We start from the raw sequence: 25,249 nt of genomic DNA, 5'->3' as shown, positions 1-25,249 counted from the left end.
AACGTTCTGAAAGCGAAATAATTAAAAACCTGTGTATGTTTAGTTTTTTTTTTTTAGTTTTTTTTTTTTTTAAAGCTGTGATGTTGCACCACGTTGGAGTAGTTAGTAAGGTCTTTGTATAAAATAGACGTGTGTGGTAATCAGTCGATGCTGAATTCGAAAGGATAGTCCTGCGTGGGCACGGATTCAAAGATGACGCTGTCGAACGGGTTCTCGGTAGACCAGCTGTCCACGGGGAACCAGGAGTCGTACCAGGAGGTGGTCCTCTCGGCTTCAGGCGGCGGTGTCGTGGTGGTGGTGGTGGTGGTCGTCGTCGTCGTCGTGCTGGTCGCCGGGGTGGTGCTCTGACCGGCTCGGAGCCTCTGCTGACGCAGCCGGCGCAGACGCATGAGCCGCAGCCGCCGGAGTCGCTCGGCGTTCTGCGAGCGGGCGTGGGCGTCCGCCGCGTCTTCGCCGGCGCTCGGGGCGGCCGAGGTGCTCGCCGCCGTCGCTTTCACCGCGCCGGCCCTGGTGACGAGCCGGATGGGCCTCTTGCCGTTGAGCGCCATGATTTGCCTGATGCGGTCCCAGTTGGATTTGGTCAAGGTGAAGCTGCAGGGAGACGCTCCGGAGTCGTAGCCCACCATGCAGAGCCGGGTCTGGGGCGTGTAGCCGTCGGCTTTGGCCGTCACCCGGTACTCTCCGGGGTTCAGCAGCCGCCAGTAATCGCCGCCGACAGCTGAAATGAAATGTCCGGAGGTCACTTGTTAACGTTTGGTCGGCAAAATAATTTAAAAAAAAAAGTTCATTATCTCTGAAATGCACGTCTGCGGTCGTACCAGTTCTCACGTCGTGATGTATTCCCTCCACGGATACTGTGGCGTTAGAAAGCGTGTTTCCTTCCACGTCTCTCACGATGCCTTTTATTCCTCGATTCACCTGCACGGGGAAACGGCACAGACCCGACGTAAAACATGAGTTTCAATGCACCAGAACCGCTGTGGACATAATTTGATAGAATCATTCACACAATCCTGACGTACGGTCGGCGATTAATCGATCGTCAGGAAAATAATTTGCCGCTATGGCGAAAAAAAAAATCTTACGAATATTTGCAGATTTCAGCACCAAACAGAAGATATATTACTATGAATGGATTATTTTATTTCTTTGGGCTATTAGTAGAACAAACCAAGACATTTTTAGGGTGTCGCGTTCAACCCGGCGAAATGGTTTGCCGTTTTTCGCCATTTCGTTCTTTTGAATCCAGAAGTGACCGTCATCTTTTATTGGGAGTCTTATTGGATCCAGAGGTTTTTGCGAGTTCGCTGATGCAGCATTAGAGATGGGGTAAAGAACTCCGACATCCGTCGGTGCGCAGCTGCTGCTGCTGCTCCTTGGCGTCGGAAAGGAGCCGGGGCGAGTTGGTTTGGGAATCTTGATTCGGACGCCTCCTGGGCACCTTCCGCTGGAGGTTTTTCTGAGCACCTGATTGAATACCGTTGAGGTCGACCCAGAACAATACTGCAGGGATTATACATCTCGAGCGGCCTGGGAACGCCTCGGGAAAGCGTTGCTGGGTACAGCAACGTATGGGCTGACCTGCTCAACGTGCCGCCGCCGCCACCCAACCTCGGGTAACATGTATCCCAACACATGAGGCCGACCCTAACCTATCCGTCCGGTTCTCACTTGTTCGATGAAGGACAGCAGAGCCTCGCGGTTGTTCTCCCACTCCAGAGGCAGCTCGCTCTCGTGGGGAAACTTGTCGCAGCCCAAGAAGATGGAGAGCTCGAAGCAGTTGGTGTGCAGGTAGCTGAAGTCGTTCATACCTGCAGAAGAGAGACACCTGTTTTTAATCCTGGCGCCATGAAACCGGAGAGTTTTGCTTTCATTTGACAAGGTTTTGAGAAGTCCGAGAGGTACAACGGACATCTGGAATAAACTCGACATTAAACGCTCTCATTCCCGACATCCAGTTCACTTTTTCTACGGTTTTTTTGCAGCAAATTGGTACCGAAGTATCGGCTCTGGTGACATCCCTGCAGCTATAAAACAAGAAAAATAAACAAATATGTCCACAATGCGAGGTCAGTCGCGCCGGCGCTCTAGTACTGGCTGGATGTCGGACAGCCTTGAGATTTCACGGGTCAAAGAACCCCTCGAACTCCGGCGTCTCCGCGTCGACACTCACTGCCCACTACCGGCTCCCAGTTGGCTCTGTTGGCGATGCCCTGCCCTCCGGTGACATCATCGCCGTGGCAGGAGCCGCGGTAGGTCTCCGTCATGGTGAGGTGGCTGTGGGCGTACGACATCGCCAACCACCGAAACATGGCGTCGTCCGGCGTCTCCCTCAGGGCGCCTTCGCTCTGCCGCTGAATCCGAGCCCAGGTGTCCTCGTTCATCTCGGAGTTACTCCTCCAACGCCGGCTGTCGGTCAACTTGAACGTGAAGGACGGTAACGGATTATTACGAAAGGACGAAGAATCGGTGAGGTGGTGCTTCTTTTGTAAAACTGCCTTACAGATATCGGCGGACGCTGCATGTCGAACGGGTACGCGACCAGTTTTTCTCCTCCTTGCAGATTCGCTCCCAGCACAAACGGGGTGCGCTCCATCCAGGAAATTACCGCTTTGGTCTCGACCGCGAGCTAACAGGGCGGGGAGAAGAGAAACGGTTTTAAAGTCAACATTTACACTGCTTTAAAAAAAAAACGTGACAAACTGGCTGCCCGGCGACCGTAACCGAACTCACGGAGCCGTTGAGGACGTTTTCCGGAAGGGGGATGTGATGGTTCGGCACGAAGCGAGGGACCCAGCCTCTGTCCTCGGCTCCCCACAAGATGCTGTTGAGATCCGGGAAGTTCTGGAAGATGTCGTAACCTTCCTCGGTCCAGTGGCCCAGCGCCCAGTTCCCCATCTCCGATCCCTGGAGGACAGCAGGGGGAGGACCATACAAGGCGTCATTTCAAAGGTGTTACATGGAGCTGTTTGGCAGCACTACATAATTCATGTGGTTGGACTTCCTTAAACAAATTAGTCATGTCTGGAAAGACTGGGCAGCGTCTTCTATGGGTTTTATTGTGTGTTGTGTGACTGTGGCCGGATGGGCCGATGCGTCGGCTGGTGGGGGAAGAGGCACCGAGTACTCACGTTCATTTTACAAAACAAGAATTAAACCAAAAGGCTTTAAACAACCACAAACATCAGCTTTATCCTGAGGAGAATTCAGGTGGAAGAATACATGAAGGGTCTTTAAAACATTGGAACATTGAGATGTCTTAAATACAGGCAGATTATGGACGAGGTGCTGAAAGTATTTTGAGACGCAGTATTTGCTTTGACACCGTTGACGGTTTTGTAAATTACAATATGTTGATTTTATTTATTCCCCCCCCCCCCCCCCATCATGCTCAAAATAAAAACAGTTATTTCGCCGCAGTCCATGAGAGCCGAGCTTCGTTCGAAGACATAAAGGCCGAGCTATCCATCACCACGATACGCCGACGCTCCTCGTACCATCTCGTAGGCCAGCTCGTAAGCGTCGGGGTTCAGCGACGGCACCAGGTGAATCCTCACTCCGTCCACCAGGCGGCGCACTCGCGGGTTCTCATCGTTGTACTCTTTGCACAGAAACTGCATCAGCAGGAGGAGAAGCTCGCGACCCAGCGCCTCGTTGCCGTGGAGACCGGCTGTGTAACGGAACTCCGGTTCCCCTAGAGGCGACGCGATTTAAAGGGGACAGTACACGGTTTTATCAGTTCGATGAGGGGATTAAACCGCCAGATCAAGTGGTTTATAAATGTTTGTAAGAGAAGTTTAACGACGTCCCTACCTGTCTCGTGCTCCCCGGGGTTGTCGGAGATTTCCATGGCGTACATCTTCAGGCCCTGCGAGCTTTTACCGATGTTGTAGATCCTGGTGATGTTGGGACACTCCTCGTTTATGACTTTCATCATCTGGACGAGGCGAACGAAAGGGGAAAATTGGATTTTTACTGCTTGGAGAATTGTCGGTTCATAATCTTTGACGTTCTGCATTCAGAGTGGAAAACCCGACCTGTCTCATATCCTTGTAGTTGTGGTGTCTGAAGTCCAGGTCGTCCGATGGGTTGACTTCGTTCTCGCTGCGGTGGGTGCCTGAGGAAGCAACACGCTGATGAAACACTAGCAGTGTTGGAAGGAGTCTTAGATGCAGATAAGTCACTCTAAAAAAAAAAAATACTCAGTTTCAACTAAAATTCTGAATTTAATTTAAAGAATAATCCCGTTAATGTGTCTATTGTGTATAGCAGTTCCGGTTGGCTATTTTCCATGTTTGCTTCGTAGTCTGTATTTAAAAATGGACGTAGCCTCCAAGTCAGCAAGTGAAGCCAATGCAGACGTGCCTTAAAGTGCAAAACCACTGAGGGCCACTAGGGGCTGGCTCCAGTAGACTCCCACTCAAAAGTCATCAACTTCTTTGAAACTCAATAAATGGATATGAAATGAATGAAAATAATTCCAGCATTGATTAGATATTAGGCCTAAAACGCCGCTATCTTTGGGGGGCGTGTCTCATTATATGTAGGCGGAGCATAGTTAGTCAGATCCACCCGTTGCTCCTCCCCAGCCCAAATATGGACGGGCTCCACAAAATAAAGGATAAAGTTGGCAAAATGTCCGTTCCAGGTGGCAAATTTCTGTTTCCTTTCAGACAGGCTGAAAATTTGAAATGATTCATGTAAAATTCTCTAGCTTTTCGTTCCAATATACACCGTTTTGTTTCTTCGAGTCTTTACAACGGAGGTGGAGAGTGCACAGTGACCCATAGAAATACGGCAGTGTGAAATAAACTTGAATCCAAGCAAAGGTACAGAAGTATTTGCAAAATATACTTAAAAGAATCAAAAGTAAATGCAAAGTGCATGAAGGTGAATTTATTTTTATTTTTAAGTTTTCAAATTTATATGTTGCTGAGTATTTAAATCTTTTTTACGACCTGTTCTTGGGTTTTGTTTTTAAAATAAAAAAATCTTTAAAGTTGCTAAAACCTCAGCTGTCAGAGAAGCAGTACCTCAAAATGGTACAGTACTTCAGAAAATGTACTTATTTACTTTCCAGCGCTGCAGAAAAGACTTTCTGCCGCTGGGAAAACGTTGTGCGTCTCCCTAAAAGCTGCTACTTCTATTGAATGATGGAAACGATTAGCAGTTATACTGTACTTCAGTTACGTAACACACAATTTAAGGCCCGAGGTCATGAGGTTCGTGTTGTGAAATAGACGTTTGTGTATCACCGCTGTTGGGTGAAACCGTTCTCGCTCAAAGTTTGGCTCGCCTGGTGTTTTTTTCTTGACATATCGCTCTGAGGAATGAGAACGTTGTGACTCACAAGGTCATGAAACTCTTTACAAAACCCTCCACGGGTTCTTGGAAGTCTTGTTTATTCAAGATATGTAGCAGGGCTGGATTACCAACTGGACAAAGTGGGTAACTTATTAGGAAACACCTAAAAAACCTGGTGGAAATGAGGAGCATAAGAATGCAACCAACAATTTTTTTTTTCACCATCAATGTGAACAACTATTGTGCTTAATATTCAGTTGATTTTTCTGGGTAAAAAAATAAATACAAAAAATTGTGGAAATACCAATCTATATTCCCTGAAGCGTAATTTAACATTTATAAAATGATATATGTAAAATACTATCAGAGAAAACTTTCATAAAATTCACATTTTGGTAGCTGATATTAAAGAACTTTAAGCATTATTGCTTTAAGGTCCCATGTTTTGCACTTTTCTGGTGTTTTATTTTCAGTCTTGATCTTCATCAGATGAGATTTTTTTTATTTGTATGTACCAAAAACCATATCAGTGGAGTTTTATATCCTCCTTGAAGCTTCTCCCTGCAGCTCCACCAACAACAGTTTTTTTTTTTGTTTGTGTCCGTGTCTTTAAGAATGACCTTTTTCGTCTAATTGGCTGAGTCTTTTCTGATTGACACGCCCCGACCAATCACAGGCTTTCTCCGGTCCTGTAGCTTGTTAGCTCCGCAACAGAATGACCACTGTGTTTTTTTTACTACATAAAAGGCTGAGGGTGGTCTTATGACATCATCGAGAGTTTGTGACATCACGTTATGCAACATGAGACCTTTAAAAAAAAATATATATATATTTCAACAATTAATCAAGCCCCTAGATGTGAGATTTTTCTCTCTCTGTGTGTGTGTGTGTGTGTGTGTGTGTGTGGTGCGTTGAGGATGTTTTGTGTGACACTAACTGGGCAGCTGACAGGCCAGGACCTCCGCTCTGAGACACAGGCTGCCGTTCCAGCTCTGAGGCAGGATGCGGATGTAACGCGCCACCACGGGCGCATTGAACTGACTCATCACCGGCGTGTCCTTATCCACGTTCCCGTAGAACAGCTGCAGGAGAGGATCGCAGATGGGGGGGGGCGTTAATGCCGGGGTCTGTTTTGGGTGCGTTTATAAGGTGTTCGTTTAGTTTTCCACTCACCCATTCGGCGTAGCCGTCGTGCAGCACCGTCCAGTCGCGGCTGTCGTTGCTGAACGCCACGAAGTAGGACGACACGAAGTCCTCGCTGAAATGCAAACGGCAGCAATGAGTCCATTGTCTGAAAGATCGCTTCCACCAGGATGTCAGGAATTAGAGTCGTTGCGACAATTAACGCCTAGCAGTTGTGCGGCTTCGCCAACCACTCGAGCCATAACCCATGTAGGTATTTGACTCACAGTGACCTTGACCTTTGACTCTCCAAAATCAAAACGGTTCACTGCTGAGCCAAAGTGGACATTTGTGACGAATTTGAAGAAATTCCCTCGAGGCGTTCCTTACAAAATTGCGTTTGCAGGCGTGCGTTCAATATGTGCCGAAAGTGACCCTGACCTTTGACCTTCTAAACACCAAAATCTTATCAGGTCATCGTTGGTGCTCGGTAAACGTTCTGGCCAAATTTGAACAAATTGCCGCCGGGCGTTCATGATATATTGACTTCACCAGAAGGGGGACGGACAGGTGAGGGGGAACGGGAGGGTCACAGTGACTTTGACCTTTGACCTTTGACCACCAAACTCCCATCAGTTTGTCCTTGAGGCCGAGCGAACGATTGCAAACGTGACGTTTGAAGACATTCCATCCCGGGCGTTCCCGAGATATCTCGTTCACGTGAATGTTTTTGAAAATTGTTGGGAGGTCACGGTGAACATGACCTTTGACCTTCGCCGGACGGACGAACCAAAAAAAAAAAAAAAAAAATGCTCGCAGGACTCACTTTTGCTCGGAGTTTCTCCCCTGAGTGATGACGCCCGTGAACTCCACCTCCCGCCGGGCGTCGACCTCGAACCAGTGGTTCCGCTCCTCCGGCTCGGCGCACCAAGCGCCGCCGAACAGATCCTCGTCGTTGTCGGAGCCCTGGAAACAAACACAAGGGTTTTTTTTTTGTTTTTTTTTAAATTCCTGCGGGGTGAAGAGAGACTCCGGCTTTGCTCTCGTTTCCCCGAATCGCTACAACGCAGGCGGCGAGTGTGACGTTAGCCTGACCCACAGAAACACGGTAAAACTTTTCAGATTTAAGCAGCTCCTTCAGCGGCAGACTGCTGCACCCTCAGTGCGGGAAAGAGCGCCACCTAAAACAACGTTGCACCCGACGCTTTTCCATTTATCCCAAGCTGTATGTATTTATTTTCATTTGATTTGTTTTTTTTGTGTATCTAGTCTGCGTGTGTATTTATTCATAATTTTTTTTCTAAAAGAATTCTTTTTATCCATCTTATTTTATGTGTACGTATTTGCAAACTTTTTCATACTGCGCGCACCCTTTTTTTGTGTTTCTATGCCCGCCGTGACGACTACATTTCCCCAAAGGTGGGATTAATAAAGTCCCAAGTCTAAAGACGTGAATGGGAAATACGCCAGGGGGATCCTTTTAAGTTGGGAGCGTGTTGCAGTTTACACGGGAGTCTTTGAGGATTTGTTTTCGGTTGGGCGTTCATCGCGTGACGCGAGGCAACGCGGGCCTCCGCATACCTGCATGTTGAGGCGTCCCCTCTGAGCCACGAAGCCATGGTGAGACTGAGAGGAAGCCAGCAGCTGGTCGTCTTCCACCCGGTGAGACTCCAAACCCAGTGGGGGACAATCTGAGAGGTGAAGAAGCCAAAAAAAAAAACCACAAACGAGTAAGAATCGGTTTCGAAACGCCAGACGCTGTGAAACGTCCTTAAAAACAAACGGAGTGATTTAACAGATGAACGCAAACCTCCGATTAATCTTTAATTTAACGAGTGAGGAAATGAAAAAGAATTAAAGAAGCAGTAAATCCTCTTACTTTTTGGTTCAGCTGGCACCGAGATCTGCTTCAGCCTCTCCTCTTCCTCCTCCTCCCACTGCTTCCTCAGCCGCTCGGCTTCCAGAGAGTGAACGAGAAAACAGTGTGTGTGTGTGTGTGTGTGTGTGTGTGTGTGTGTGTGTGTGTGTGTGTGTGTGTGTGTGTGTGTGTGTGTGTGTGTGTGTGTGTGTGTGTGTGTGTCAGTGTCAGAGCGCGTCAGAGCGGGGACCTCGCTCTCCCCGGCCGAGCGTACAAAATATTTCCATATGTGCTCGTACGGGCGTCTCGAATGTGGGTCACTTCAAGTGTGTCTGGAAACACGGCTCTCGAAATGTTGCGTAAGACTTGAACCGGGTCCTCGCATCGACCCGACATCACCCATGAGCTTTATATAACCTTATATAATCTTTAACTGAGCAGCTCGTTGTCTTATTTATTAATATGCTTAAGAACGAAACGCGGACGGCAACGATAAAAGGAAAAGTCTGGTGTCGTTCTGCTTCAGCGGTTATCAAGAATTCCCATCAAAAGACGCAATTCATTACGTGTTAATCCGTCTGCTTGTCCTCTGCGGCTCTCGGCCGAGCGGCAAACGGCGGTGACGTCACCCGTCGGTTTGTGAACGGCCGATGTGGTTCTGTCCGTCGCCGTCTCGCTATTTCGGGGCGGTTTGGAGCCGGAAGTGACCACATTCGGACGAGCCGGGGGAGGAGCGAGCGGTGGATCGAATTGGAAACCCGACGATACGAAGTCCCGCCCAGCGATAGCTGTAACCTGACTGTTTTTGGGGGGGCGTGTCAATCAAATAAGACACGCCCCCCCAAAACACGTCTTTTTTTAAAGTTTCCTTTGAAGACGTAAACCTTTAAAAAACAAACAAAAAAAACCTCAAAAAACATGTAGTTGTATTTTCAAACAAGACTGAAGGTCACGATGTGTTTTTGTGCTAAAAGCTAACGGCAACAAACTCACGAAGACAATGCTGACATGCGGGTGTTTAGCATGAAGCATGCTAACGTGCTAATCGGCCCGACACAAAGTCAACGGGCTCAATTCTAACGATCTAAGTTAACGGCCTGACGATGTAAGTGCATTTAGCTCGTGTCCAATCAGATTCCCGTCATTGCATTCTGTTCCAGTTAATCGTAGGTGTGTTTTGGGCCGTGTCATCTCCCGTTTAAAATTCAGGTGAGCGTGCACCTCGGTTTGCTGTTACAGCACCAGTTAGCATTTAGTGCTCATTCATTTTTTTTTTTTTTTTTTTAAACAGGCCGATATCCGACAGTATTTTAGCTCACGACCAGAACCACCCCCCCCCCCCCCCAAAAAAAGTCAAAGAAAAACCTTTTTCTGCTTTCTCCTTCCGAGCCCACTCCTCCTCCTCTTCTTGTTTTTTAGCTGCCACTGCGGTTTAGAGAATAAAACAGACAATCACTCGTGCCAGGACCGAGACCTGCAGCTCGCGGGATAGATTACTAATGGGAAAGAAGACGTACGGTCAGCGTAGTCGTACTCTTCGTACCAGGGGCCGACGTACGGGATGGAGGTGGTTTCCTCTGAAACGGAAACAAACAGCTTTGATTTTTATTTATTCCACGAGGAACGCATGGACACAATTACGCACGTAAACACGAAGAATTAAAGTAAGGAGAGTTCCCCAAATATGAATCATTACCTCAATAAACATCGCTAAAGTCAGTTGGATCTTTAACATTTTCATATTTTTCTGAAGTAATTTTCCTGTTGTTCAAAACTACATTAAATTATTGATACTGGCAGATTTGGCAGATTTTGTGAACCAAATTTTTAATTTAGGGGCTGAGAAACAAAAGTTATATCAAACAATCTGTAGTTAAAGCAGTTACTATAAACCTCATCCGGCCAGATTCATCTGAAGTATAAACCAGAATTTGAGTCCATATCAACAGAACTGCACCAAAAACAAGATCAACATTCATTAAAATGTTTCAAGCTTGCTAAATCCATTTTGACTGATATTTATCTTTGTCATCATATAATATATATATATATAAAAAAAGTAGGAAACCGCTTTTATATTTCCAAATAAACCTGAAAATATTCAATTTGTATTCAATTCAAAACTAAATGCAAAACTAGAAAACATTTTCTCTCGTGGTCGTAGACTTTTGGACACCACTATATTTTTGTGTTAATCTACCAACTAGCTGTATATCAAAAATGAAACATGCATCACAGACGCAGCCCGACACTGTTTAACAGAGGGTTACCTGGTATGTAAATGATGACCTCAGTAGTTGTGCCGTCTTTCTTCTTATCGATGTGTCCACCAGGCAGCTCATCTGTGAGGGACACAGCACACATAATTTATCATCATCATCATCATCATCATCATCATCATCAGAGGTGTGAGATAAAGGTTCTCTGATGTAATCTTTGCCATCAAACAAACTATCTAGTATTCCAGGTGTCGTCTCTTGATCAGCATCAGCACGAGCAGAGAAACATCAGATTTTGCGGTCAAAACTCTGTAAATGGTCAACAGAGACTTTTGAAACGCTTCAGAAAAGTCTACGGCGACGAGGCGACGAGCCGGGCGAGGTGTTCTGAGAGACGTTCAACGTTTCAAGAGGAGGCGGAGCTTCACCGTCCAAGACTGAAGAAGACGCTTCAGGTCAGGAGACACCGGGTGGGTTTTCTTTGACGTCGGTGGGGTCGTGTCACCGTGAATTTGTCCCCCCAGGGTCAGACTGTCAACACCGAGTTCTACTGGGACCTTCTGAGGCGTCTGAGGGGAAAACATTCGCTGTGAACCACCTGAACTGAGGCGCCATGGCAACGGTGGTTCTCCAACATGGCAACACTCTGTAAGCGGATGTGTTGAAGATTTTATTTCCCAAAATTTTGGCCCAAAATCTGACGCAAGGGACAAAGACCGAAAACGAATATTGGGATGTCTGTGGTCTTTGGGCCCTCAGGCGGTACTGCTTTAATAACAGCCACAATTCAGTAGTGGAAATTACTGCATGGGCTCAGGAACACTCAGGTGTAAGCGGGTGTGTTGAAGATTTTCTGTTCCCCAAAATCTTGATGTTTCTCTGCTCCAGTTTTCAGGTCCGCGGTGAAATCACAAAACGTTCACGTACCGGCGGTCACGTTGACGTGTGGAACTCAGATGCTGGATGTCGATCAAGAGACGACACTCGGAATACTTCCTCATGAAGGTCGTTGCTTCCTGCTGCTCCGTGTGCATCACTGCGCTGTGTTCAACAGGAACACTCTCTGAACTTTTTGATTGCTTTTCATAGTTCGCAAAAGAGACACCGAAACTATCAGAAATCGTTTTTAACCGCTCTGAAACAGGACCATAGTGCTAAAAGTTAAAAACTGAGTGTCATTTGGACGCCATGTGTACATCTGAAGACTCCAAATGTCCCTTGAGGAGAGCTGCCAGGGCCACTTCACGCACAAATAAATCTGTAGCTTGGACAGTTTTTTTTTTTTTTATATCTTCCTCAGCTTTCAGGCAGACCGAGCCACAGGCGGTTATTTGAACATTTACCAACTTCAAAGACCCGTCGCTCCGTTTCTACATCAACCGGAGAGTTTCTGACACTTTCATGAATAAACGTTCGATGTTTCATTTAAAGAAAAACAAAAAACTTTTTTTATGCTCACCGTCCATCCATTTATATTAGGATATGACTTTTTATTGTAGAGTCAAACCGGAGGAGGTTTATTGGTCGTGCTTTATCCAGCAGTCTGTTCTTGTCGAACACATTTGAATAATAAATCTGTTTAATGGAGAGCAGCAGTGTTTTTGCTGCTACTGTTCCTCGACATGCAATCTTCCTTTTTTCTTTTCTTTCTTTTTTTTACGGCCCACTGGAACCTCTAAGCTCTGTCATAAAAGGCTTCATAAAAATCTTTGGCCCTGAATAAAGTGACGCTGATGAAACCTACGTCCGGCGTCCCAGTAGTCAGCGTCAAGAGTTTTCGTTGGAGATGTCGGCTCCTTGGAGACGTCAACTGCATGAAAAAAAAAAAAGACAGGCGGGAGCAGAATTAGTCATCAAGTTTTAACTGCAAAGAAATGATTAAGACGTAAGAAGCTGGTGAGGATTTTTGTCTACAATGTGGACAAAATTAAAGACGAATATTGTAATTTATTGCTGTTGTTGTTGGAGTTGTTCTCCAAACCTTCTGTAATATAAAGTCTGATAAAGCAACTTTTAAAACAAGAAATAACTCAATCTGATTGAGAACCACTATGCCCCGCCCACCTATAGCGGAAACCTGACGGCACCACAGGCCTGTCAATCAAACAGACACGCCCAAAAATGCCACTTTTGAAGGCCTAATTTCTATTTAATGCTGAAATTATTTTCGGTAGGAGCACCAGAAAACTAATAAGAAGGAGTGGCTTTATGGAATTACACTATAATGACTCGTGGAAAACATTTATTGACATGGTATTTAATGAGAGATGTTGAATGGGAGTCTATGGAGCCGGAGGCTTTTTGGAGTCAACCTCTAGTGGCACTTGGTGGTAGTGCAACTTAAGGCACTTCTATATTGGCTTCGCTTTTTAAATTTGGAAGCTATGCCCACTTTATTTAGTCTATAGTTGCGACGTAAAATTGGGTCATGGGGTTATTTAGAGTGAGTCGCGGATGTGTGTGTGGTGGAACTTTTTTTCTCACCGAGGTCTGGTTCGACAGGCTCCTTCGGGGTCATAGGTTGAATCACTGCAGAGATCAAATATGAACAGAGAAAGGATTTGTAATACTCATAAAGATGAAAGTTACACCTTATATTAATGCATCTAAAATGTACGTACGCGTTTTCCAGCCCAGCTCCATCAGCAGCTTCTTCTCTTCCTCCTCCATTGAAGATCGCCTCACGCCCGGCTGCACCGTGGTCGCCTGCGGTTTCTTGGTGGCTTTGGGCGCCTTCGGCTTTTTGGTGGGTTTGGGTTTCTTGGTGGGTTTGGGGGCTTTTGGTTTTTTGGTGGGCTTCGGGGCTTTCTGCTTCTTCGCTTTGGCCTCTTTCTCCGCTGCCTTCTTTGCCTTGGCTTCAGAGAGGAGGACAAACACTCGGTCCTTATCGTGTATGTATACATGTGTGAAGGACACACAATAAAGCAGCTGCGTGGCTCCTTTAAACGGTTTATTGTTGTTTTACATTAACTTTAAACGCCGAATGTTTCTCTTCAGTTCTTCTTTATAGTCTGCTTCTATTGTTTGCAAAGCGTCAGTCTGCACCAATAAAACCAGTTAAAACTCAGACATACAGACACACAAACGCAGCAGGACCTGGTTCTATGGATGTGTTAGTGAATGGGCCGAATGGACAACCCGGTATCACGGCTAATCGTGTAATACACACGCTCGTCCACTAGAGGGAACAAAAATGCCTTTTTATTTGTTCTCAAGACCTCCTTTGCAGCAAGACGGTCACGTGACATAACCTATATTTACATACGTGTTATTCCAATCCGATATCACTGCAAATCGTGTTATACATACACTTGTCCACTAGAGGGAACCGTATCACCGTCACGGTTGGAGCTCGTGGTAACAACATGGGAACTCTTTTGCACCTTATGCTTTGTTTCAAGTGTTTAAGTCGTAAACACGCCGTTGCTAGGCAACGTGGACGGCGTCTAGAAGCCGCAGAGGCTCACAATTTGTCAAGCTAACAGAGGAGTAACGTAATGCAGGAAATGAAAAGGCACAGAGGGAAAAGATGAGGCCGCTGAGAAGATCAACATTTTCCTCAGACGTAGATTGTTATCTAAGTTACGAAGACAAACTTTACGTGACTAAAATTACAACATATTAGCTTAACATCCAACCAAACCTGAACTTCCGTGACCTCTGATTTATCCGTTAAACGTCTGCTAACACGTCACAACTCGTGAACCCGAGGCTCATAGAAATGTTTTTGTTCCGACGTCAAGAGGGCCCCGTTTACACGGACTTTTCTTGTGTTACACGGTAAATACGACGCCATTTGAACGCAGCATTTGCACCTTGAGGTTTTGAGTCCAATAATTTAGTTTTATCCAAAGGCAACTGGAGTTTTTTTTGTTTTTTTGAAGATGCCTCTCATCCAAAAAGGTCGAGGGCGGAAACTAAAAGAATTGCCTTTGTATAAAAACTTAGATTGACCTTCACAGACACGTTGAAACGATGAATTAATTGCATGCTCAGTAAACTTCACCCACATCCAGCTTTCATTTCTGAAACTGAACAGAAGGACGGAGGCGATCTCAGAATCAACCGGACTCAAACTTCAGTCGTCTTTTCGATGCGGAGGTGTTGAGTTCCTCCTTCTGACACTGATCACAAACTGCTTCTAAACTTGAAAGGCGGTTTTAAATTGAGTTACGAGGAATATTACAGAGAGGAGATCTTCAAAGAGTTCAGTGTTTTGAATCCACGACCATCATCCGACGCCGACACAGAGGGACGCTTGTTTTCCTTCTGCCAGACGTGTTTCTTGATGTTCCACCGGTACGTAAACACAACAGTCCATCTCAGCCAACCCATTACTCAGCATCCGTCTGCAGGGCGGCCGCTTCTCATTAGTCACCTGCTCCCTGCGTCTATGTAAACGTACTTAAATTCAAATAAAGTAGTCGATTTATGCTCCAAATCTGACCTCAGAAACGTTCCTGTTTGACACAACTATTCCTGCAAATAGGGACTTTAGTGAATAACGTGCCTGGAGCTGATTAACAGTCTTGGTTTGAGGAGTAATAGATCTATATTTACAGTCTAAGTATCTAATCCCCAGCATCAAGTACAAATCCATCTTTAATGGAACGTGTGGATTTAAGGAGTCAAGTCATTTTTATTTGCACATCAGGCAGGATTCAAATAAGTCAGACAAATCCAGCCATTAAAAACAAATTAAGCAGTAAACAAATAAAGTAACTTTGAGCCTAAAAAACACACGAGGATATCAATGAGCTGTGGTTAATGCTGAAAAAAAATCAAATAGTACTAAAAAAATGGGCCTAATCTGGAGATGCCACTTAGAATTAATCGATTTTCACTCCAGATTTGGAGGGAGAGGATGTTTCAAAGTTTCGGCGCTGCCACTGAGGAAACCTGGTCGGCCCTAAAAAGAACGGTCTGAATACAGGAACTACTAAAAGCTGCTGGTGCAAGTTACCTGAGCAGGCGATGAGGGGTTCAACAGATCAGAGTAGATAAGACAGGGCTGCTCTATTTAAGCACCAACACACAAACCTCCATCCATTTAATGCCGCTAATACGAAACGACACAAAAGGAATCGGCAATTATTTACAGCTGGGGGCCGACAGGGAAGTAAAACCATGAAGAGTTTGGCATTTTTTGCATTAAGATTTTTTGCAAAATTGGGTGTTATCGACTAATTCCATCTATCAATTTTCTGCCGACCTTGGTTCTCCTCAGCAACTTATTCCGGATCCTCCTGGAGGATCCCCGAGGCGTTCCCAGACCGCATGGGATATATAATCCCTCCAGTGTGTTCTGGGTTAACCCGCGGTGTCTCCTACCAGCTGGACGCGCCGAGGAATCATCCTAATCAGATGCTGAACCACCTCAACATGAAGGAGCTCTACTTCGGATGTCGGAGCTCCTCACTCTATCTCTAAGGCTGAGCCCGGCCGGCCTGGAGAGGAAACTCCTGTCAGACGCTTCTTATCGTTGAGCTCACTCTTTCGGTCGCTACCCAAAACCCGTGTCCGGCTCCGCTGCTCTTGACCGAAACCGACGCCTCACCCTTCAACTTCAACTTGAGGCAGGAACTCCATCCCAACCTGAAGGGAGCAAGCCACCCTTTTCCAGTAGAGAACCAAGTCTGAGGCCCAAACGCAACCAATCTATCCTGCACCAAACGGCCAGCCCATGTTAGGATGTCAGGATCGGTGAAAAGTCCTCACGTGCACCAGTCAGGACTTTTCTAGCAGAACCAACAGCACCCGGGTTATTCATGTTTGACCCACTCCAACATCCGAAGAATTCAAACAGTCCAAACTCGAAGTGATGAAAGCTGAAGTGACCTTCTCAAGGTTTTTAAAAGACAGGAAGTGCTTGAGCTGAACTAAAACTCTGAGATTGAATCTGCAGGTCTGTTAAAGAAGCTGTAAAACAACCTTTTTGCACAGGAACTCGTCATAAATGAATCCATCCACGCATCCAATAACTGCCACCAAAACAAATAAAAGTCTTTCCTTTGATCGGTCGTACAAATCTGCGCAGACCCACTCGGCTGCATCTGAACTCGACTGTCAAACTTCTACTATGCAGATAAAGATTCTGCACGCTCAGCAGATCCCCTCGCCGCACAAACAAAAGCCTGACAGACGAAAAACTGTTGCGGTTCTGTTTTTTTTTTGTTTTTTTTTGTTTAATTACGGCCTTGCATGTAACCCAAATCCGCCACACATGAAAAACTCGCGGTTGTTTGGTTTTTTTTGCTTTTTTTTTTGCTTCATGCAGCGGAAAAGTTAACATTCAGCAACACGAGTGGATGAGTGCTACTGAAAGCGGGGCCCTCTCGTAAAAACCTCAAACGCCTGCTCACCGGTGGGAAAGATCGTAGTGGAAATATTTCTGCTGTCTCTCTGTGTGTTTCACAGATGTTCGTCTGCTAAAGTCAGAACTAAAGATCTTCTGATCGTTGCGTTTTCACAAAAACAAGGTGAAACTTTTCAAGAGTTGGCAGAAGAAAGCAGCGGTGTGCGGTCCGACTGCCAAGAAACTGTCAGACCACCAGCTGAATCACTGCAAGTTTTCCGTCCCCCGTCATCGCTGAATCACTGGCATACTTTCACCAAAACAAAAACCCGTGAAAAAGGAAGAAACTGGAAACCTTTTTCGTGGCGCCAAAAAGGTCAGAAAACTGTCTGAGAAGAAGAAATGTGAAGTGAAGCTGGATGTTTTCTTGCCTCTCAGATTGATTGCAGCCTTTCCTGTCTGAGCTTCCTCCTGCGTTTTGGCCTCGAGCTCCGACTGAGAGCTCAAAGGGCCAGAAAAGGTCAAAGAAAAAAAAAAAAAACTACAAAATCACAGATCGACATCACCTGAACGTCTGCGACCGAGCGTCCCGACTCACCTGCCTCTATTTGCTCGGGTGTTTTCTTCTTCTTTGGTTTCGCCTGCTGCTCTTCCACCACATCAGCCGGCTGGTCTGACATTTCGACGTCCCCTCCTCGGGATCCTCTCACCTGGAGCGGACTCTTGTTCTGCTTGGCATCTTCTTCTTCTTCTTCTTCTGCTCGTGCACAGACCAGGAAGCAGCACAGGGTCAGACCGACCCACAGCGCCAGCACCTCGGCCCGCATCTCTCTCCGATCGAACCAACGCAGACTCCAGAAGTCCTCCGGGAATAATCTCAAGACTGATCAGTAAAAATAACTCCCAGTCTCACCAACATCTGACCTGCAGATGCAGCTTCGTCTTATCTCGGGGGTCCTTTAAGAGGTCTCGGAGGACATGAAAGGGACGAGAACAAAAGGACGAGCCTGCGGAGGGTCTGGACGGCTTCCTCCCCTCTGATGGAGACTCTGAAGAAGAAAGTTTCAAAGCAGCGTCAGTGGAGGAAATACATCTGTCTGAAGTGGATTTTTGAGCAGCAGCAGAGCTACACACCTCCCGTCTTCTTCTTCCTCCTCCTCCTCTTCCTCCTCCTCCTCCTGCATTCTCCTCAGTCACATCTCTCCCTCATGGCCCTTCACCCCCTTTTTTTTTTTTTTTTTCCCCCCTCACCCATCTCCGAGCAGAAGGGGAGGAGCATCTACCACATGTGACATTCCTGCGAGGGAGGGGAGGGGGGAGACAAAGACGGACATAAAATTAAGTGAAGGTTTCGGAGGACAAGAGAGAAGGACTTTGGTTCGCGGGTGATTTAAGACAAGCCGAAGCTCCATGTTGACTCTGAAAGGAAAAAGACAGAAAACTTTTAGAGAACTTAAAATGTGGACAAAAAAAGTAAAAAAGCTGAATGCTGCTGTTGCAAATCTCCGGTAACTTTCGACGTGAGACTTTTGAAAACGTCTTCGTGCACGTGAAAATTTTAATCCGTGAGCAACCCGGCAGAGTGAGCTCGCTCAGACTGCAGGTGAATCAAATCGGATATTTATGACCGACATGTTCTGCACTGTTATTTAAGTGAGCGGATCAGATTTGTCCGGACGTCACCAAACCCTATCTCTGCGTGGGTTGCTGTGGTAACGACGTACGCGTCGCTAACCCTTACGTCTGGGCACGACGGTGGGGGGGTGGAAAGAAAGCTGGAAAGCCGGAGTTTGGGGCGGAGCTGATGGCAGTAGTGACCCCCTCAACTGTCATCTCGGAAAATCCAGATGTTCTGATCATATACTTGTTTCTCTGCTGCGCCCTCTAGTGGAGTCCTCCGGTAGACACGCAGAGCACAGAGGAAAGAGGTGCGACCTCAGTGTCCAACCTCCTCCAGGTCACCGTTCGGTTCGCGAACGCTCGTTTTGAAGCTTTCAGTCGTCTGGCTTTTCGGTCGTCGGATGCATTTAAAAAAAAAAAAATAGTTTCGGGTGCCGTCCGCATTTTCCGAGTCGAGTTGAATCGTACCATGTGGTTGAAAAGCATCTACAACGAGCTGAAAACACAACTCGTCTTTTAGCTGCCGACTACTTTCTAAGTTTCAGTTTCGAAAATACCTCGCTGCTGCCGGTCGATGCAACGACTAAAAATAGACTTGATTAGCTGCAGATTTCTGTCACCGACACGCGATGATTTGTGCAGCTTTAAGCGTATTTGCCGTTTAATTTTCGGTCGCAGCTTCACCTTCAGCTTCGTCCAGATTCATCATGTTCGGATCTGGGTCGAAGTCCATTAACTTTTATAGGAACCTGGAAAACAAAAGTTAAAACATCAGTCTTTATTCTGACAGCAATACCTCAATGAAGAAATTGCATAACCTGTTCAGATCTACATTTCAGTGAGCAAAACAGCGTTAGTCAGAGCAGAAGAACTGTTTCCAGATGTGAGTATTTATTCCTGGGTGAACTAACTGAGTCATGTTGTAAAGTCAGCGGAGGGACATTCCTCTCTGCCGCCTCATCTTTGCCTTCAGCAGATCAGAAACACGTTTCTTTCTTCTTCTTCTTTTTTTTTTTTTTAAATCAACTTGTTCGGCCGAGCGAAAGAAACATTTCCCCAATAAAAACAAGTGCCGGTGCAAAACGGGCTAAAAGACAGGTGTCGACACAGTGGAGCTCTGAGCCGTCAAAACAATGCTAACATGCTAATATGCGAACATGGATCTGTGCAGCAGACTTCTGGGATGCTTTTTGATGTTCGAATGAAATAAATACCAAAACCGAACCAGGAATTTTCTTTTCTTCGCTCGCCAACCGGTCGAGTCTGGAGTTTTTCTTTTACTGTTGAAAGACAGTTTTTACTTCCAGCTGTTGCTCATATGGGAATTATTGAATCTTTGGGATCCTCTTTATAATGTTTTAATGTTCTTTTGTGAGAACTTTTCTATGTTGGTACCCTGAGACGACCACGGTTTGTGAACTGCCGTTTTGAAGCCTCGAGTTCGGATTTCAGCCGTCGCCATCTTGTGTTTTGGACGTAGAAGCGACCATATTTGGACGAGCTGGGGGAGGAGCTAGCGGTGGTTCTCACGGGATCTCCGAGGACGCTACGCCCCGCCCACTGATAGCGGAAACCTGACTGCATCACAGGCCTGTCAATCAAACACAGACACGCCCCCAAACATACTCTTTACTGTTAATGTCTAATCGATGATGCAATTATATTTCAGAAGAACCACCAGGAAACTAATGAGGACTAAATTTAGCCAATGGAGTCTATTGGGAGTCTCTAGTGGCACTCGGTGGTATTGCACTTCAAGGCACTTCTGCGTCGGCCTTATTTTTCAGACCCAGATGCGACGTCCACTTTTATATACAGTCTGTGGCCGTATGAGGGTTGTTGTGCTCAGGTGACATTAGCATAGCATCCTGTGTGTTGCGCAATCATCAGGTCTAACTTTTTAATTTGTTTGAGTCAGACCTGTAAAACTAATGAGATCAGCCTCAGCTGTGTTTTTACTGCTAATTAGAAAATAACATGCCAAACGATATTACGTTAGCATTTAGCTCAGAACACTGTAGCTTAGATCTTAGTGTTGCTCTGAACTCGATGCGTTTGTTTTAGAGACTTTTAGTGACAACTTATTTCTATAAAACAGACAGCTGTGATATCGGAGATGAACTCTGCTACAAAACATTTACTTTATGGAGACAGTAACATTAAACTCTTTGATGTTTTTATGTTCTCAAACCTTTTAGTCTTGAGTTTTATCAGGCAGACTCAATGGAAAATATTAACATTTGTCTCCATCAGATTTGGACTCACTTCTCACTTCTCAGTGTGTGTGTGTGTGTGTGTGTGTGTGTGTGTGTGTGTGTGTGTGTGTGTGTGTGTGTGTGTGTGTGTGTGTGTGTGTGTGTGTGTGTGTGTGTGTGTGTGTGTGTGTGACAATAGGCTCCTTTATCTGCCTCACTCTGCTTTAGCTTCCATCTGTTTCCAATACGTCATCGATGGAGGAGGCGTCAGATCTGTTTTTCTTTAACAAACCGGCCAGAAAAAAAAAAACTAAAATCAGCAGCTAATGAAAACACAATATTTTATGTTCTCAGAGTTCATTTAAGATATTAGAAAACATCTTGATAGAGTTGAGAAACCTCTAAATTGCAGTCAGTAGAAAACGTTTCGGTATTTTTATGATGATTTATTTATTTAAACTAAAGACTTGTGACTGATTTGTTTCCTTTTCTATAATGGAGGAACATGTTGAAGAGTTCAGAAGCCCCCGAAATCTGTGGGTTTAAATTACATACAGATGTGCTCGGGAGCGTGTGTGTGCGTGTGTGTATGTGTATCTTTCTATATTTCGACATTTAGTCTGGTCTCCACTAATTTAAAGGGCAATCTGAGGGTTTAAACTTGGTTTTAGGATTTAGGTTTTAGTATGAAACCTGAGTTTCTCTAGTTTCAAGTGCTGCATGACATTTTATAACCATGAAATATGAGTGGGAGGCTGTTTAGGAGAATCAGGCTGTGTGCTCATAATATTATAACGTTTTTATTTAGCTCTATAAGAGGACAATTATCTCCTGAATCACCGAATATCAAAGGGTCGACTGCTCAAAAACATCTTGATAAAGTTTGGATTCCCAGCAGTGAGATAAGTCGGAGCAGAGCCAGAACAAATGAAGCATCTGTCAAAACATAAATACTGTTATTAACCAAAATTTGTCTACACAACTTCAGAAACACACACGCATACATGCAGATCCTTCTAATTATGAACTAAACCATTAATTAAGGACAAAAACGTTTTATACCGAAACTCTTTTAAGAGACATTTGACCATATTTTTTTATATTTTAGATGAAAACAATCAACACATTTATTAAAAACGTAATTTTGGATCGTACAATAGAAATTCTCCCCTGCTTTATGTGACGATTAAATACATTTTACATGTGTATGTGGTGCAGCTCTGTGAGACGTTTGACGTCTCCTGAAACTTTCATTTCACAACATTTGTTCGTTTTCAGGATTTAACTATTGTGTTTCCTGTGGCGCCACCGTGCGGCTGACACGTGACATTCGTAGTGAGAAAAAAATGAATACAAGAAACAAAGGGAGCTGCTATAAAAATGTTTATTAAAAATAAATTATGGCATAATTACATTAGAAAATATTTAACACTTTCAAAGTCTCTTTTTTGGCACTTTAACAACCTACTTGAATATTGTTCTGCTGCTGGTGTCAACATGTTTCCAAGTCTCTGGGCGCTTTTACGCATCATTGATAGTAATGGTGGAAAGGCGGCAGCGGCGCGAACAACTGGAGCGGCGCGCGCTGCTGGCAGTACAGCGGACTGAAGGACAGATGAGGGGACGTGAAGCCGTGCTCGTCCTCCTCGGCTTCCGTCCCCTGCTGCTGCTGCTGCCGCTCCTTCTTCCACTTGGTCCGTCTGTTCTGGAACCAGATCTTCACTTGCGTCTCGGAGAGGCGCATGGCCGCCGCGATGCTGTGCCGCTCCAGCACCGACAAGTAGTGGCACCTCCGGAAGCTGTGCTCCATCACCTGCAGCTGCTGCAGGCTGAAGGCGGTGCGGATCCGCCGGTTCTTCTCCCTCGAGCTCGGAGGCTTCTCCGGCGTACGGCAGCTCTCCCCTGCCGGGGGATGCTGCTGCGTCCCGGCCTCATCTCTGGGATAATGAGCCCCTAACAAAAAAAAAATAAACCATAAATATATAAGTTTTAAAGGCACAATTATTTCTAGATTTGATGCGTTTTATTCTCACCTGCATCCTCAACACGGATTATTTTCCTTGTGAATTTTGTTGGGTCCAGAATATCCTCCACAGAAAACGGCGTCCGGTGGATGAGCGGGAGTTTGGCTGCAGCCGGCTGCATGTCAGCTCGTTCAGATGCAGGTAGAGAGCAGCTTCAGTGCGGGATCTCCTCCTGGTCCGGGGTTTATATACACACACGGCCTGTGCTCTGGGTGCTTAAAATTTACATTTCATTCAGAAAAGTCCTGCAGGAAACAATCGCAAACTGCGTCTTCCGCACAGACACGCTCCGGCCCCGTGGGACCTCCGTGCGGCCACTTCAAAATGTGAATGGAGGGGGGGGGAGCTGGTTATTTATTGCCGGGCATCTGGTTAAAATGTGCCCTCTTTCTCTCGCTCCGTGTTTTTCATTGTGGCTCGGCTTGTCATTATTTGCAAATGGGAAATTTTACGCTGGTAGGACACGTGAACGCCCCTTGTGATGCAAATTTATGGACTCATCAAAGGGAAAGTTTTTTTCTCCCTCTGCGTCCCAGTTTCCAACAGTACCATTTGTCCTGCAGTATCACAAAGCACAGAGCTTCAATTAGAAGCACACAAACAAGTTTATGACGCTGTTGGCCATCTGATCTCTGCAGCCTCTTCACAGTCCTGCTGCTGGAGCAGTTAACACCAAGAAAATCCGTTTTTTTTCAAATTTACTTTGAAAAAAATATAAAATTGATGTTGCAGCTGATGGAAAACAATTGCACCTGTTATTTAGTAGTTTTGACTCATTTATCAGGCAAAAAAGATTTTTTTAAAGATGAAGATTTTCTACTTTTTTTCTATTTTAGATAATTAACACTGGAATATTTCTGGTGTTTTAACTATTGGCCTGATGAAAAAAAAAAAGTAATTTAAATACATCTTTTGGGTATCTGGAAACTCTTTTCTACAAGTTATCCAAAACAGATCCAACAATACTGATGATGCAGTGCCACATTGGAATTCCAGGCACGACATTGTTGATGTTTTTGATTATATACTGGACATAAAAGGTTGTGTTTTTTTTATAATTTTATTATTCACTTTAGTATTTAAATTCAATTTGCTTTAACACAATGTCTCCTGCATTTTTTTTACATTTTTACATCTGCAACACATGAAACAAATCACAGGCAATTTCCATAAAAAACAAACCTTTTATTTTATTGTCTTTGACTGTGGAGCAGGTGCTAATAAAACTAATTCAGCTATATTTGATTTTTTTAAATTTAACTCTTTCCAGAAGAAAACGATCCCAAATTTAAGAAATGTTTAGTGAGTTTTGAGTTTTTAGAAACAAGACACACATGTAGAAAACACAGAGGAAGTTGTTAGTCAACGTAAACATCATTTCTCACTTACTTTACTGTTATTTAAATGACAAACACCTGACAGGTTTAAAAGGACTTCAGGCTGCAAACATGTCTGGAGACGTACAAGTCGTACCTCTCACGGCAAAGCGTGAAATAGCCACGCTTTGAGCTTTCTAGACGTGAAAGTTATATGTTTTAAATCAGGGCAAAATGTAAAAAAGACACCTTGGTCCACTTCAGGAAAACGTGTAACTTTCACACCTAGATTGCGCAAAGCGTGGCTATTTCACGCTGTGCTGTAGTTGATCAAAGTCTCTATTTTTTTTAACGTTTTGCCGTGATACCAGGTTGAACTGGATTGTACTTCCTCTCTCTGCATGTGCTTTTATTTCCTCCAATAGCTCCATTAACTTCACCATTCAGGTAACAGTCCCATCTTTAGCCCCACATTACAGCTCATAGTTTCCTAATGTGCCCGTCCTCTCAGCGGAGCCCTCGGGGGAGGTCGAAGAGTTGTGAAGACGGCAGCTGCTCGCGGCCTCAGACACCTACAGAGCTGCTGGTATTGAAGGGACAGGAGAGGACGGCCCATCAGGACAATTAGCAGATGTCATCAGAGGGCTTGACCCTCTCTGACCTCTGTCTTTGTGTGTCGGGACGACAGGGAGATGGATGGACTCAGCAGGGATAAAAGATAATGATGATGATGAAGAGGAAACACGGAGACTACAAGTGTTTTGGACTGTTTCACATCTTTTGTTCTTCAGGCTTTATTGAGTATGAGATAAAACAGTAGAGATGCTTTGCGTTCAATCAGAATCAGATTTATTGTACAAATTCCTTCAAAGTCTTAAATATATTATATAAGTCCCGACAGATATGGAGAGAAACAACCAGGAGGAGGTGGTTCTAGTTGTAGACTGGTGTCAGACTAGTTTTAAACTGGTTCCAGACTTGGTTTAGGACTGATTTTGGAGTTGGTTTTTAACTGGTCTCAGATGTGGTTTTGGTCTACTTGACTTGACTAGGTTTAAACCGGATTTTGGCTTGGTTTAGGATTGACTTTGGAGTAATTTTGGACTAGTTTTAAATTGTTTTCCAGTGTGGTTTTGGACTGGTTCTGAACCCAGTTTTAGACTACTTTTGAATGGACTTTGGACAAGTTTTAAACTGGTTTTGGACTTGGTTGAAGAATGATTTTGGAGTGATTTTGGACTCGTTTTTTAAACAGGTTTCAGATGTGGTTTTCGATTGGTTTTGAACCCAGTTTTA

General features: G+C 45.1%; 2 protein-coding genes across 2 annotated transcripts; both read right to left on the bottom strand.

Moving 5' to 3' along the window:
* Nucleotides 1–38: 38 nt before the first annotated feature.
* Nucleotides 39–17,898, bottom strand: aebp1a (AE binding protein 1a). The gene is made up of 21 exons (XM_069700514.1): nucleotides 17,397–17,898; nucleotides 13,125–13,358; nucleotides 12,988–13,032; nucleotides 12,248–12,313; nucleotides 10,555–10,626; nucleotides 9,802–9,861; nucleotides 9,650–9,709; nucleotides 8,306–8,383; nucleotides 8,008–8,117; nucleotides 7,253–7,392; nucleotides 6,478–6,562; nucleotides 6,242–6,386; nucleotides 4,038–4,117; nucleotides 3,814–3,937; nucleotides 3,498–3,694; nucleotides 2,734–2,907; nucleotides 2,504–2,629; nucleotides 2,174–2,420; nucleotides 1,672–1,811; nucleotides 819–918; nucleotides 39–718 (listed from the first exon to the last, which is right to left on the bottom strand). Exons 1-21 carry the CDS (start codon nucleotides 17,623–17,625, stop codon nucleotides 141–143), a joined length of 3,090 nt encoding a protein of 1,029 aa, XP_069556615.1. The 5' UTR covers nucleotides 17,626–17,898; the 3' UTR covers nucleotides 39–140.
* A 4,243-nt stretch (nucleotides 17,899–22,141) lies between these two features.
* Nucleotides 22,142–24,569, bottom strand: pnx (posterior neuron-specific homeobox). The gene is made up of 3 exons (XM_069706520.1): nucleotides 24,530–24,569; nucleotides 22,647–22,763; nucleotides 22,142–22,548 (listed from the first exon to the last, which is right to left on the bottom strand). Exons 1-3 carry the CDS (start codon nucleotides 24,567–24,569, stop codon nucleotides 22,142–22,144), a joined length of 564 nt encoding a protein of 187 aa, XP_069562621.1.
* Nucleotides 24,570–25,249: the final 680 nt, after the last annotated feature.

The sequence above is a fragment of the Brachyistius frenatus genome, unplaced genomic scaffold (assembly GCF_029030835.1).
Source record: "Brachyistius frenatus isolate BFR_SWC_R1_liver_20210118 unplaced genomic scaffold, ASM2903083v1 Contig_3, whole genome shotgun sequence".
NCBI lineage: Eukaryota > Metazoa > Chordata > Actinopteri > Embiotocidae > Brachyistius > Brachyistius frenatus.
The sequence above is the reverse complement of the archived record's forward strand: the minus strand, read 5'-3'. Positions and strand labels throughout refer to the sequence as shown.

Coding starts and splice junctions, on each gene's coding strand:
- aebp1a (XM_069700514.1), bottom strand. CDS start 17,625: ATGCGGGCCGAGGTGCTGGCGCTGTGGGTCGGTCTGACCCTGTGCTGC. Junction 8,118..8,305: donor GGTGCCAGCTGAACCAAAAA/GTAAGAGGATTT, acceptor TTCACCTCTCAG/ATTGTCCCCCACTGGGTTTG. Junction 6,563..7,252: donor GGGAGAAACTCCGAGCAAAA/GTGAGTCCTGCG, acceptor TTTGCATTTCAG/CGAGGACTTCGTGTCGTCCT.
- pnx (XM_069706520.1), bottom strand. CDS start 24,569: ATGGGCCGTCCTCTCCTGTCCCTTCAATACCAGCAGCTCT. Junction 22,764..24,529: donor CCTTCAATACCAGCAGCTCT/GTAGGTGTCTGA, acceptor CATCTGAACGAG/CTGACATGCAGCCGGCTGCA. Junction 22,549..22,646: donor AATCCGTGTTGAGGATGCAG/GTGAGAATAAAA, acceptor ATTATCCCAGAG/ATGAGGCCGGGACGCAGCAG.